The sequence below is a fragment of the Furipterus horrens genome, unplaced genomic scaffold, assembly GCF_987537825.1.
Source record: "Furipterus horrens unplaced genomic scaffold, mFurHor1.1.pri manual_scaffold_5, whole genome shotgun sequence".
NCBI classification, from domain to species: domain Eukaryota; kingdom Metazoa; phylum Chordata; class Mammalia; order Chiroptera; family Furipteridae; genus Furipterus; species Furipterus horrens.
Genome location: NW_028327175.1, coordinates 202,792,172 through 202,805,274, shown reverse-complemented (window position 1 = coordinate 202,805,274; position 13,103 = coordinate 202,792,172). Strand labels below are relative to the sequence as shown.

At 63.7% G+C, this 13,103-nt stretch overlaps 1 protein-coding gene across 1 annotated transcript in view; it reads left to right on the top strand.

The window, feature by feature from the left end:
* Positions 1 to 1,160, top strand: part of CFAP46 (cilia and flagella associated protein 46) — a 66,010-nt gene extending 64,850 nt beyond the window's left edge. Inside the window, exon 60 of the mRNA XM_090278789.1 lies at positions 460 to 1,160. Within this exon, the coding sequence (XP_090134915.1) occupies positions 460 to 581 (122 nt within the window). The 3' untranslated portion in view covers positions 582 to 1,160. The remainder of the gene's footprint in view (positions 1 to 459) is intronic.
* Positions 1,161 to 13,103: the final 11,943 nt, after the last annotated feature.

Genomic DNA, 13,103 nt, shown 5'->3' with positions numbered 1-13,103 from the left:
GTGAACGAGTGAGTGAGTGAGTGAATGAGTGAGTGAATGAGTGAGTGAGTGAATACATAAATGAGTGATGAGTGAACCGGTGTCCCCGGCGGATGTGGTGCATCTGGGCGGGTCCGGGGAACAGGAACCTCGGGTGGGACAGACGTAGAAACCTGGGGTTTCGTGGTTGAGGAGCAGCCGGCAGGTGTGATTCCTCAGGCAGAAGAGGGTAGCTGGGTGCCTGAGCCTCACTGTGCGGTGTGGACGTCGTCACAGAGGAGGTGCTGCCGTGACTGGGCTGCAGCTGCCCCCGCAGGCCGTGGTAGCAGCTGGCGGGCGGCAGGAGGCCCTGAGCTCGCCTTGGCGCCCTTGTGTGAGGGACACGTCCTGGTGTCCATGGTGGGGCTGCGTCTGGAGCACCTGGCTCCCGCCCACCTAGGCGAGCGGCCCTTGGTGAGCCGGCTGTCCCCCCTCCCCCAGACGGGTCTCCGCAGACCTCCAACGACAGGCTGGTGTTCTGGCCACAGCTGCGTGGCTCCGACTGGCTCTCCGTCAGCCTCAACCTGGTCCTGTACGGGCTGCCGCACCAGGCCATCGTGTGACGCTCCCATGCCACCCGCCGTGCCCCTGGATGCACCCGCCTGGGACCCTCTTCCAGTGACCTGCTGCTGGGCTGGGCGCCCCCTGCCTCCTTCGTCATCACCCAGGACCCTCCGGGCTCTGCCTGCTCTGCGGCTCCTCCACAGGCGTGTGGGGCAAGGGCTGCACCAGGGGCCCAGAACCCTCCCTGCCCTGACACGGGGGCGCGCCTATGCCTGGGGCTGGAACGAGGGGTGGTCTCTGCCTCCCATGGCCTTCAGCCGCAGGTGTGCCCCGGGATGACCCAGACAAGAGGCACTGTTGGGCTCCTCTGTGTCCCATGTAAGCGTTTCAGTAAACGACTCATTGCAGCCTCTGCGAGCGGTTTCTGGGGCTGAGACCCTGTGGGTGGCAGGGCCCGTCGTGGCCTCGCGGGCCTGGGAGCCATGACACTGCACCTTCTCCCCCCTCAGGACTTGGAGGCAGGGCCTAGCCGTGGGAGTGAGCCTGGCCTCCCCCAGGGCTTCCCACTCGGGTGGGCTCACCCTTGGCAGAGGAAGGGACAGGCTTTCATGCGACGTAAACGCAGCTTCCGCTGGTCACGGGAGGCTGGCTGCAGCACTGGTCCTGGGGTGGCTGCAGGGCCCTTTCCCAGCTGCCACTGGATCAAGGTGGGGCTATGTCTTCAGCTGGGACCTGAAATGTGAGGCCAAGGGGAGCAGAGCCACCAGGTGTGACATGCACCGGGGACTGGACACCCTGGTTCTGTCCACGTGCTCCCTCAGCACCTGGGGGAGATGCTGGGGGGGGGGTGACACAGGGAAGGCCAGGTTGGTGCCCCTCCGATTCCCTTGCTGGCTCCCCGGCCTTGGCACCGTGTATTCCACTCTGGGGACCTGGTGTCCGTGGGTCGGATTTGATGGAGATGCCCACTCTCCAAACGCCACCGGGCTGCATGGCCAGCCCTGTGTCCCCAGCCCCTGGCAGGTCCTGTGGGTGTGCTGACGGGACCTGTGCAGGGGAAGAGCTGGGGGTGCAGGCTAGGCCAGGGTAGGGAGAGCCAGCGCGCCGAAGGGGGCCAGGACTCGTCTCCCCTGAACAAAGGGCTGGAAATGACGACCGTGCAGGGTCGACAGCACCAGAGGTCCTGGCAGAGGCCGCCTGTCCTGCCGTCTGTCCTGCCTGCCGACCGCTGTCCCGTTCTTTACGGCTGGTCATCTGCAATGGCTGAATGGGGAGCCCTTCTTGATGGGCGCGGGTCCTGTCCAGCACGTTCTGCCGGCTTCTGAGCACCAGTCACGTCCCCAAGCAAAGCCTTGTCCCCTGCCTGCCTCACCTGGAGGCTTCTCGGGCTCCTGAGCACCTGGCAGCCACCCAAGGGCCAGGTGATGCCAGGCCCCAGGCCAGGAGGCCTGGTCACTACGCGGCTGGGCTGCGGGACCCAGGAGCTGAGCGGATGGGGGATGGCATGTGTGCTCGGGGACTCCCCCGGCACCCACGGCCCGTGCCCGACACGGGCTGGTGAGGCCACATCCCAGAACCCTGCTCTTAGATGCAGAGGAGCCAGGACTCAGACACGACAGCCCTGCTCGGGGGAAGCACAAATTAAGATGCCGATGAGCTAGCGCTAGCCTGCCTGCTGCAGCAGCTACAGTGAGATCTGGTGACGACCCCCGGTGCTGGTGACAACGGAGAGAAGTGCTCCGTGCGGCGGGGGGCCCTGGGGAGGGGGGCTGTGCGGCGGGGGGCGGGGCCCTGGGGCCGGCGGCTGTGCAGTGCGGGCTCCTGGGAGGCTACGGTGAGTGTGCGACCCACCTGCCACCTGCTCGCCACCCGGCCGGCCACTGACCCCAGAGAAGTGGAACGGTCTGTTCCCACAAACATGTGCACGGACGTTTGCAGCAGCTTCACCTTATTAGTGAGTAACTGGAGACCGCCCGCAGGCACTGCAGCGGGCACAGAGACACACGTGCACACATGCATAAACATGTATCTTTATGCGTGCATGCATGCACAAAGCACACATAAGCGTGTGCATGCGCCTGCACACAGTGGAGGGAACGGAGCAGCTGCCACGTGGGGAGGCCGTGTGAAGGGCTCACTGCACTGTCTGCCCTGTCTATGAGACTTCCTGAGAATCTGTGATTAAAAGTTTTTAAAAGCTTGTCCTTGATGATATTGAAAGGTGGAGGTTCCCCCTTTTTTGTTTTATTTCTTTTCCCTTTTCCAAATATATACATACAGTTGTTCCAGTTTTTTTAAAGCTAACTAATGACCAGGAATAAATTGCGATCCAAGCGGCGCTGGAAATATGAGCTTTCCGGGGTGCGAGGCTGGCGCGCGCCCAGGCCCCCGGAGTAAAAGCTTCGGGAGATATTTCATCGCCGCCCGCCGCCCCTGCGTCGCCTCACGTGACTGCGGCTTCATGTCTCAGAGGCGCTAAGATAACTTTCTGAATTATGTGCCAGCAACATAACAAATCACATTATCAATTAACTCCCACAACAGAAGTGGCTTTCTGTAATAGATCCAAGCGCGGAAAAATTACGTGGGCGAAATTTATGTAACCCTAAAAACTGTAGGGAGAAGAAAGATCACTTGGGATTTATTGGTAATAATGGGGACAGATGTGATTCGCACGGCGGACGGCCCCTCGAGGCAGGGAGACTCGGGCTGCAAGTCCAGGGTGCGGCGCCCCCAGGGCCGGCTGCCCACGCCCGGTCCCCCGTGAGCGGGCTGGGCTCGGAGGGAGGGTGGTCGGCTCCGGCAGGGCTCCGTGACCTTGAGCTCCAGCCGCTCTGACCTGGGACTGCCCAGCGCCCGCCTGCCTGGCCCTGGCCCCGCCCCTTCCGGGCTCTCAGTGAGCGTCTTGCTCTCTAATCACCTTTTTAAAAGTTCGACTTTTCTTAACTGTCTTGAAAACAGTGATTTCCATATTTAAAAAGTGTTTTAAATGATATGTTTTATTGTAGAAAACTTGGAAAAGAGCCCTGGCTGGTGCTGCTCAGTGGATTGAGCACCAGCCTATGAACCAAACGGTCACCGGTTCGATTCCCAGTCAGGGCACATGTCTGGGTTCCGGGCTGGGTCCCCAGTTGGGGGAATGTGAGAGGCAGCCGCACATGGATGTTTCTCTCACACATCATGTTTCTCTCCCTCCCTCCCCCTCTCTCTAAAAATCGTCTTTAAGAAAAAAAAAATTGTAAAATAAAGTCCTCTCATCCAAAGGCAAAGGTCAGCATCAGGTGGATTTCTTCTCTCGGCCTGCGTTCTGACACGTGAGCTCTGCTGGCATCTGGACAAGTCCCTGTGTTTCCACTTGATGTGCTAAAATTTTCCGTTTCAATATTTTAACATCAGAATCGTCGTGCAAAGTGTCCGCCCAGGCCCCTGTGTGCAGGAGGAGGGCCTGCCCACTGGGCTGCTCGCCCCTGGGGCCCCGGGGGGTCGGGGGGGTCAGAGCGTGAGCTGCCGTGCTGGGCACACCGCTGGGCCCAGGTGAGGTGGGCTCTGCGTCACCGAGGTCCGTCCTCCTGAGGTGGCACCACTCCCCCTGCCCTTGGCCTGCCCCTGGCCGCCGCCTCCCACCCTGGCACTGGCTCTGTGGGCTCCAGGGTCCCGCCCTGCACCCCCGGCCCCCCTGGGAGGCCACCCCACCCCTCCCCCACCCCCCTGGGGCGCCGGGCACCTGGGCCTCCCTCGTGTCCTGACTTAATTCACAGTCACAGCTGAAACAGGCTTCAGATTGATTTGGATGAAGAAATTAGGTGCGTTAATAAACTAAAATGCTCACAGACCCTTGTATATAAATTTCTGTTAAGTTCCCTCATCCAACACTGATCTCCAATAGTTTAACTTCTGTATTAAATAATTAAAACTCTATTTTCAATTGCTGTGAGCAATTGTTTTTCTTAATGATCTTTCTAGAGGAGCCAGTAATTTTATATCTTGTAAAAGTGATTTACCGGCATCGTTATCCCATGCCCCTGAAATACGGCCCCGCCGCGCCACGGAAGGCCATCTGCCTTCGATGGATGCTCCTTGCGTGGGACACAGAGGTCTCCTCACGCCACGGCTGTCCTCGCATTTTATTATGACGATGATGAAGATAGAAACAACCAGTTTAATGATCCCATTTCCAACAGTGAAATCAATTTGCAACATGTCTTCACCCTTTAAAAAAAGAAGATGAAGAAGGCAGCAGTGTGGTTCCTGGGAGGGGCAGGCCCAGCGGGGAGCAGGGAGCGGGGGTGCTTGTCCCCCCAGCTGGCTCTGTGCCCCCCTCCAGGTACAGGGCAGCACTGAGGGCCTAACCTGGACTCTGGGCGGCCCCTGCATGGCGGGTTTCCGGGGGTGGGGGTGACCCACAGGGGCCAGCGCACTCCAGGCTCTTGCCCCCGCCCCCCTGGGCAGGAGGTCCCTGAAGCCGGCCCTGCTCACCGACCCACAGGGACATGGCCGTTCCGCAGACGCAGTTGGGGGGACGCCATGCAGTGAGCGTGAAGCCCTTGCCTTTGTCAGGGTGATTCAAGGGACGCGCCCCGCCCCGCCGCTCCGTCACACGGTCACACGGCGGGCGCTGCCGGCCGGTGTAATCTAATTGTTTGACGTTTTTATCACAACTCATCGGGACAGAGGGAGAGGACTAGATTAATGCTCCGTGCTGCTGGCTGGTGGCCGGGGCGGAGCTGATGGGCCAAATTACAGGGGAACCCTTCGATTTTCTTACAGATTTTACTTCTTTGTGACAAGAGGCGAGAGGGGGCGTGAAGACAACGAGGTGGAGGTGGCTGTGCTCTGCTCAGTGCCCAGGGCTCAGGGTGACCCCCCCCATTCTTCTGGGCACATTCTGCAACCAGGCTGTGGTCTGGGGGCCTCGGAAGGACTCCGGTGCTCAAACAGCAGGGACGGGCACCAGGACCACTCTGCCTACAATGCTGCCCCGGAAACATCCTCCTTGAAATGGAGCTTTTGGGCTCAGAACTGTCTCCCAGAGACAGGCTGCAGAGCCCCCGCCCCCGCGGAGCCGGCTGTGCGCCCTGACGGGGCTCTGGCAGCGCCGAGGTGCCACACCTGAGCGGGGCGCCCGGTCATGACCGTGGCCGCCTGCCCCCCCCCCCCCCCCGTCTGCGGGCTTCTTGCCCGTGACCTGCCCTTTTCTTTCCTTCTCATTATTAATTCGTTATTTGAATAGCGGGGACACTGATTTTTTCTTTGTCACGGGTGTGGAGCCTGGCTCTCAGCTTCCGGTCCCTGCCAGGCCTTATTCATGGTGGGCTCCCTCACCCTGAAATTATTTCATACATGTTCCGGCAGCGGCATGACTGTTTTCTTGTCTCCAGCTGGAGCTGCATGGCGCCTTCGGGAGCTGCCCACCCTGCCGGGGGTGGGGGGGAGGGCACTGCTTGGCCCCACCCTGCCTTGCTCTGGAGCCACCCCCAACTCTTCTCCTTTGTAGTCACGTTTAGACTTGAGACCCTGCCGAAGTGCTTCTGTGCCCAGAGTTGGGCAGAAGAGACTGTGTCACTGAGGACCTTGCTGGACAGGCGCCAGCCACTCAGGGGTCGGCTGGCCTGGGGAACCCCTTCGCGGCAGGAGGGTCGCTGTGGCTGGATGGACCAGGCTGCGCAGAGGCTCCAGGTAGAGCTTGGGGACACTGGACGCTAGAGGCGGGGCTGGAGGCAGGGCCCCAAGCAGGCAGAGCAAGGGCCCAGAGCGAGGCCTCGGGTGCAGGGTGTCAGGCCCGCGTTGCTCAGGGCTGGGCCCAGGATCCCCACTGTCCCCTGAGCAAGCTGAGCGAGGGGCTGGCTGGGGGTGGGCGACAGGTGTGAGGCAATGTCTCTGGTCGCCCGTGTCCTTGGCCCTGAATGACAAGCATAGCCGCAGGCTGAGGGAGGCAACGCATGTCCAGGATCCTCTGTGACGGGCAGGTCGGGACGCCCCACAGACAGGGGCTGCTGGCAGCCCGGCCTCAGGACGAAGCGCCGCCCGACAGGGAACCGGCGGGCATGTCGGAGTCGCTGGTGCTGGCCCCTGCCCCTCCCCACGCCCCCACCAGGAAGGGGTCCAGCAGGGTTTGCTTATGAGCCAGTGGTTTGGGGTTGGAAGGCCTGGTTCGGATGAGGCCTCTGTCTGCAGCGCCCCTGTCCCGGGGGGGAGCCTGGCCCCCTTCCCCCTTCCTGGGCACCTGCTCTCCACCCCCACCCACCCCCCACCAGCCAGGCCCAGGCAATGTGTGCAGGGGCTCAGGGGTGGCCGAGGAGGGCGAGACCTGCCCTCCCCCACCCGCAGTGGCAGGGCCCTGGGTGTCTGTCCCAGGCTGCCCCGGTGGATTGAAACCCCACTCGGGACCCGACGGCAGCTGGGGCCCCCCACTGCTTGCATGTGCTTCCTGGGGCAGCTGCAGGCAGACCTGAGCTCCTGCCATGGGGGATGGGGCCGTGGACACCCGCCTCTCAGCCCCATGCTGTCGTGGCCTCCAGATGACGGGGGGCAGAGCCCCTGGAGCCCACAGGCCACCCCAGAGTCACTCTTCCTGCTGCTGGGGAAGGCGAGGGCCTTGCGGGGACCACCCGGGGCTGGCCTGTGGGTCCCAAGCCCGTGTCCCACCCACTACCTGCCGGCCAGGGGATGGGTCCTGAGGATGGGCTCAGGGCTGGACAGTCCCCTTCTCCACCTTGCTCCCTCCGAATGGCCCCTGAGGCCACCTGGGCACAGCTGGGCCGCACGACCCGAGGGCTCACAGGGACACTCCAGCACGGCCTCCCTCCCTGGATCTGAGGCCCGGCTCTTCCACGAACCTCTGGACAGGCCTGGCCCTACCCATGCTCCCGTCGCCGCTCTGTGGCCTGGCACGCGTGGCCCACTCCTGGGACAGGCCCCATGTCTGTCTCTGCCCAGGAGGCTGGAGCACACACAGCAGGAGCCTACAGCGGGCCCCCAGCTTTCCAGGAAGCCGCAGTGCCTCCCGAAGTGGGGGCTGGGGCCCTCCTTCCCTCTCCTGCTGGGGCCCCTTTCCAGGGCTCCCCATCTGCTCCTCACTGGCCTCCTGCAGTCGGTCAGCCCCTGCTGCCCCTCGGAGTCCCCAGGCCGTGGCCTCGCATGCACAGGACGCACCTGAGGGCCCAGACCGCGCCGGGAGGGGCTGGGAAAGGGGGCTACTCAGGAAAATCTCAGCAACCGCCCAGGGCAGGACCTACCGCAAGCCGCCCGCACCCTCCAGAGGGGACTCCCTTGGGGGACTTCAAATCTGGTTCCAAGCACAGGAAGCTGGTGGCACCAGGGAGTGTGCTTGGGAGCACGTGGGACCGACTGCCTGACGTCCTGACGTGCCCTCCTGCCTCCAGAGCCCCTGTCCCCTGTCCAGTGGCCCTTCCTCTGGGTCCTGTTTGTCTTACTTTGGGGCCGTGAGCATGTTCAAGGACCCTCACGGGGCCATGTCCGCTCATGGGCACGCGCCTGCCAGTGTGGCGGGCAGCCTGGAGGCGCCACATGCCCAGTGGCTTCGGACCAGCCATCCCAGTGGGCACCTGGCTTTCTCGTGGCCTCGTGGTCGGGTCCAGATCGCCCCTCTCCCTCCCAAGCATTGGTCTCCTGGGACGTGGCCCTCCCAGTCCCCTCTTAGATAAGGACACATTGTCAGGCTCAGTCATCGGTTTGCACTGTGGGCCTCGCCCCCACCCTCAGGGACAAGGGGGCAGAATTTCATATTGGGGAGCTCAGGCCAGGCACTCGGCAGCGCAGCCCTTCTGGCGCAGCCACGGGCAGCCAGGGGCCCGGACACCGTTAGGAGGGGCACCCAGGGACCGGGGAGGCCGCCCAACCCCACAGCGTGGCCAACCCACAGCCCCGGGACAGAGGCCGGCCTGGAGGCCGTCGGGAGCCCTTCCAGAAGGGCCCACGTGGCCAGTGCCACTCCGGTCCATCCGCAGACACTCGGAGCAGGCGCCCTGACACAAATCTTTTACTGGGTGCTCAATTAGCACGTTTGGCAGGTGGTCAGACACCCTCTGGAGAGCAGCCCCTGGAGAGAGCTCATTACTCGTCACTGCACAGCTGGTGCCTGCGAGGCCCCCGGGGAATTAGCTCTGAGCTGTGATTTACAGCTCCTTCCTTTGTCCTTTTCTGAAGGAGACAAGCTTCTGTGGACCTCAGAGAGAGCTTCCCAGGCCTGAGAGGCACCGTGGGACGGCAGCCCTGAGGGCCTTGGCCTCTGCAGTCATGTTACTGGATGCTTCCTCCTGGGAGCCTCTCTGGATTTAGTAACTGCCACGTACCCCCTGCCTGGCTCCCATTTGCACAGGGTGGGGGTAATTTCAGCAGGGACCTCATCAAATGGGGGCTGCTGGCCCTGCTTGCTGGGTGCATGTGTTCGAAGCTGTGTCTGGCCCAGTGTGGGTGTGGTCACGGGCAACAGGTGGGCACGGGTCTCCTCTCGGAAGCAGGAAAGTCGAACACAATGACACCCTAGGAAAAGCTCCCCAGGGAGGGCAGGCGGTTCAGGGTCGGGGTGAGGCCGCAGCCTCGGGCCCAACCAGGAGGATGTATCCTTCTGAAGCTCCAAGGTGCCTCTGCTGTGAAGTCACTCCCTCGAGCCTGCATTCGCTTGTCCAGGCTGGGCCGTGGGGTGTGGGTGCCTGTCCTGGACCAGGTACCCTACGGGGCACTGGGACAGGAAGGAGGGTGTGGGCAGCAGAGCTGGGCAGCCCTGAGGGAGGGCCTGGGAGGAGCCGGGTGGACCAAGGAGGGTGGCAGCACAGGAAGTGTGCCCCTCGTGCACGCACAGCCCCTCGCAGGGGCCACATCTGCCCGGTGCACATCTGTCCCCAAGCAGAGAACAACCCAGTGTCCTGCCAGGGGCTGGAAAGCCGTGGGGCCCACGGACACCCTGCACACCCACGTGGTCTGGGAGCCAGTGTATAGGCGCCGGTGAAGAGACGCCTCCTCTTCTCTGTCAGGTCTCGGTGCACGCGGGTTCCCTCAGAGAAGAAAGGTGATACCAGCGAAGGGACAGGGGGCACTCAGGCTGGGGGACAAGAACGTGTGGTGTAATTCTGTCCACTTTTCTGTGGGTGTTACATTTATGGAAATAAATACCTTTTAAAGAAATAAAGGAGCTGGAAGGTGAAGGGGTTCCCCAAGGTAAAAGGTGTCGGCCAGTCCAGGGAAGCCAGCAGGCCCACAGTGGGGGGGGGGGGGCGGTGCTGGCGTGAGGGGTCCACTCCCCTGCCACTTGGGCCGGAGCCCCTGGGCCTTGACTGCTGCCTGGCTGCTTCCTGCCAGGGAGGTGGGCAGCTGGGCTCCACGGTGCCCTGTCTGTTCCGCTCTCTTCCTTAGCACATCTCTGGGCCCCTCCCAGTGGCTGGTGTCCCACCCAGCCTCCCAGGGGTGGCCCGAACCTTCCCGGGAAAGATGCTGGGCTCACAAAATCCCTTTGGGGGCCGCACACCCTGGACTCAGGGTGTTGGAGGCCCCTCAGCGGAGCCTGCTCCCTGGGGGTGCACAGATCCCCTGCACTGACCCTGGCAACAGCTCTGGAAAGCCCTCCGAAGCCTGGGACCAGTGCGTGTTCATTTCCTCATTGAGCAGCATTTATTTAGTTCACGATGCACGCCAGGCGCAGGACGCACCTGCCCGGGTGCAGGCTCCCTTGCAGAGGGGCAGGGGCTGAGGGTGAGGATGAAGAGTGAAGTGTGGAGAGCAGCCTGGAGCGTGTTCCCAGGGCAGAAGGTGCAACCCGGGGAGGGGCAGGAACGGTGGTGCAGGGAGGAGGTGGCCTGGTCCCCACACCCCAGCCCCCAGCGGGGAAGAGATGGAGTTGGAGCCTGGAGGCTGAACCCTGCAGTAACGCGCAGGCGGGAGAGGGGGCAGTGCTTGGGTCAGGGTGACAAGATGGGCCCCCTCTGCTCTCCTACTCATGCCCGTCCCACCCCCAGGGGTCCCTTGCTCTCCACCTTTCACCCAGTCCCCCTCACTCCTCTTGCAAGGGCTGGGGGTTGGGGACTGCCAACTGCCACATTCAGACCCTGGGCAGTGATACGCCTTTGCCGCCACCGTTCCCGCTGGGTCTGCCTGTAGCGGGGTCTATCTAGGAGGCTGCGTTTACGTGGCTCTCCCAGGGCACCTAGCAGGTGCCCAATAAATAAATGTTGAATGAATAAGGTCTCTGCCAAGTTGCGAACTCTCCATTTCCGGAGGACGCTGTTTGCGACGAACTGCGCCGCCCGCGTTCCTCCTTTGCAGTACGTTTCCTCCGAGGCCAGGAGAGGGCATTCTCGAACCTCTCCAGGGCTTGGAGGAACGCCCGCCCCCCAGCAGTGCGGCCCCGAGGCGCTCCTTCCCGCTGGCGGCCACCAGACCTTCCCAGGAGCAGGGGGCGGCGCCTGGCGGCGCAGGGAAAGGGGGTGCAGTGGGAACCCCGGTAGTGGGTGGGTGGGTGCGGGCGCAGGCAGCGAAGCGCCCAGAGATGGCAGGCAGGGAAGACGAAGTTAATAGCCTTTATATCCGGATCGGCGCCGGCTACCTGGTGCCCTGTGCGGCAACATCCAGGAGTGTGGGAATGCGTTCGGGGCGCGGGCTCGGGAACCCCAGCGCGCAGGGCAGGACAGGGCCCCAGGGGCGCACACCAAGACGCTTACGGCCAGAAGAGCGTGCAAAAGAGACCGCCTTCACTCCGCACTCCTGGCGCCCTGAACTCACCCAAGTTCCTCCAAAACCGCTCCGGGGCCCCCATGCCGCACCTGGCACAGGTTCCCTGGAGAGTCTCGCGCGCTGTGGCTGGTGTAGGCGGCAGTGGCACTTGCGACTTCAGGCGTTCCAGCCGCAGCCAGGCCTGCTGCGTAGACAGGCCTAGGGGCGTGGGGACGCAAGGCAGCGAGACGGGGTCTGTTTCCTCAGTGCTAAAAAGGGGCTGGGAGGCTCCCGCCCAGGTGGTCGAGGAGCCAAAGCGCGGCGCTCTGAGTTGGGTGTGCTTCCTGCCTTGAGCCGGGGTCGCGGGGACCCTGCGGGAAGGTAGCAGCCTCGGTCGTCCCGCCCAGGCGCGCTCCTCAAGGCCTGCCCCATAGAACCTCCCTGCCACTGCGACCCTGGGGGTGCTGGGTGGTGCCGAGGAGGGATCCGGCCCCCCTCAGCCCCGCCCCTCCGGCCCCTCGGCCCCTCCCCTGAGCCCTCCGATCCCGACCTCACCGGAGTCCGAACCTGGCGACCCTTGCCGCCGCCTCTGGGGAGCCCAGAGAGGCCCAAACTCTGCGAGGAGGGCCCAGACTCTGCGGCCGGGGTCAGGGGGCGCACACACGCCGTTGTTTCCTCCGAGGAAGTGAGGCGAGCGAGACAGGGACGGGTCTCTCGGCCGGGCGGGCCCCGCGCCGTCCGCAGCCGGGAATCCCGGGAACGGCGCTCTGAGCGCCCGGGGCCTGGCTCCACTGGGGTCGGTCGCTCGCGGGGCAGCCACGCTCGGATCCCATGAGTGTGGCACCGGCTGGGGAAGCTGGGAGAGAGACCCCCCATCCCGTGCGAGGGGCTGCACGCACGCGGAGCCGGAGACAGTGGTGCGCGCGCTCGAGGTAGGGGCGACCATCCCACGCCTGCCCAGCACGCGGCCAGCGACTTCCCGGCCGCTATCTGGCCTAGGGACTCCAGGCCCGCGGCTAACTGAACAAAACGAAAGTGGACGCCCGAGGGTCGCGATGCGAGCGGACGTTGGGTCCTTGCACAGAGCCGCGAGGGTCGCCTTCGTGCGCGCCCACCGAAACCCTGGAGGCTGGAGTGAAACGGGAAAGTCGTTTCGGCCCGACCGCACGAGCGCGCCCCCTCCCCGCCGCCACCAAACGGCCGTTCGTTCGCGTACGTTCGGGTCACAGCCTCAAACGGGCAGCGAACAGTATCCTCCACTTATTAATATGTGACGCCACCCGGAAGGACGAAAACGCCACCGCTCGGCTTCTATTTACCCAGCGTCTCTCCCCACCGGCGCTCGGAGCCCACCGCGATTTTAGCTGAATCCACAGCAATTCGGGGGAGGGGTGTTTTGTACCCAGAGGACACCTGCTTGTCTAGAGGCCGCGATTCTACCCGCTGCGCTTCGGACGAACCCACGTGGAGGCCCCGGACGCGGTCCGCACCCCGCGGGTTTCAGGGCCCTGAGGCTACGAGGCTCCCCCTTCCCCGGCGCAGGCTGTGCTCACCGGGAATGGCCCCTGGGCGCGGCCGCGGGGCCCAGATGGAAGCTCGGGGCTCAGGTTGCCTCCCTGGAACCAAGCTGCAACTTAGACCCGAAACGCCCGATCGGAGGCCAGGACCGTCTCCGCGCTCCAACCCGGCAGCCGATGGTCCTGCGGGCGGGGAGGGGACCGGGAACCGCCCAGCAGCGTGTGCGAGCGCGGCCCCGGGAAAGGCCTCGCCACCGCGCCAGCTGTCTGTCAGGAAAGGCAGATTCGCGAGGGCCAAGTCCGGCCACTCGGCTCCTGGACTCTTAGCTCCAGATTCTTTCGTCGCCCGTTTGCATCTCCGACAGTGTCCCCAGCAATGTTGGCGATCCTTCCCCCACT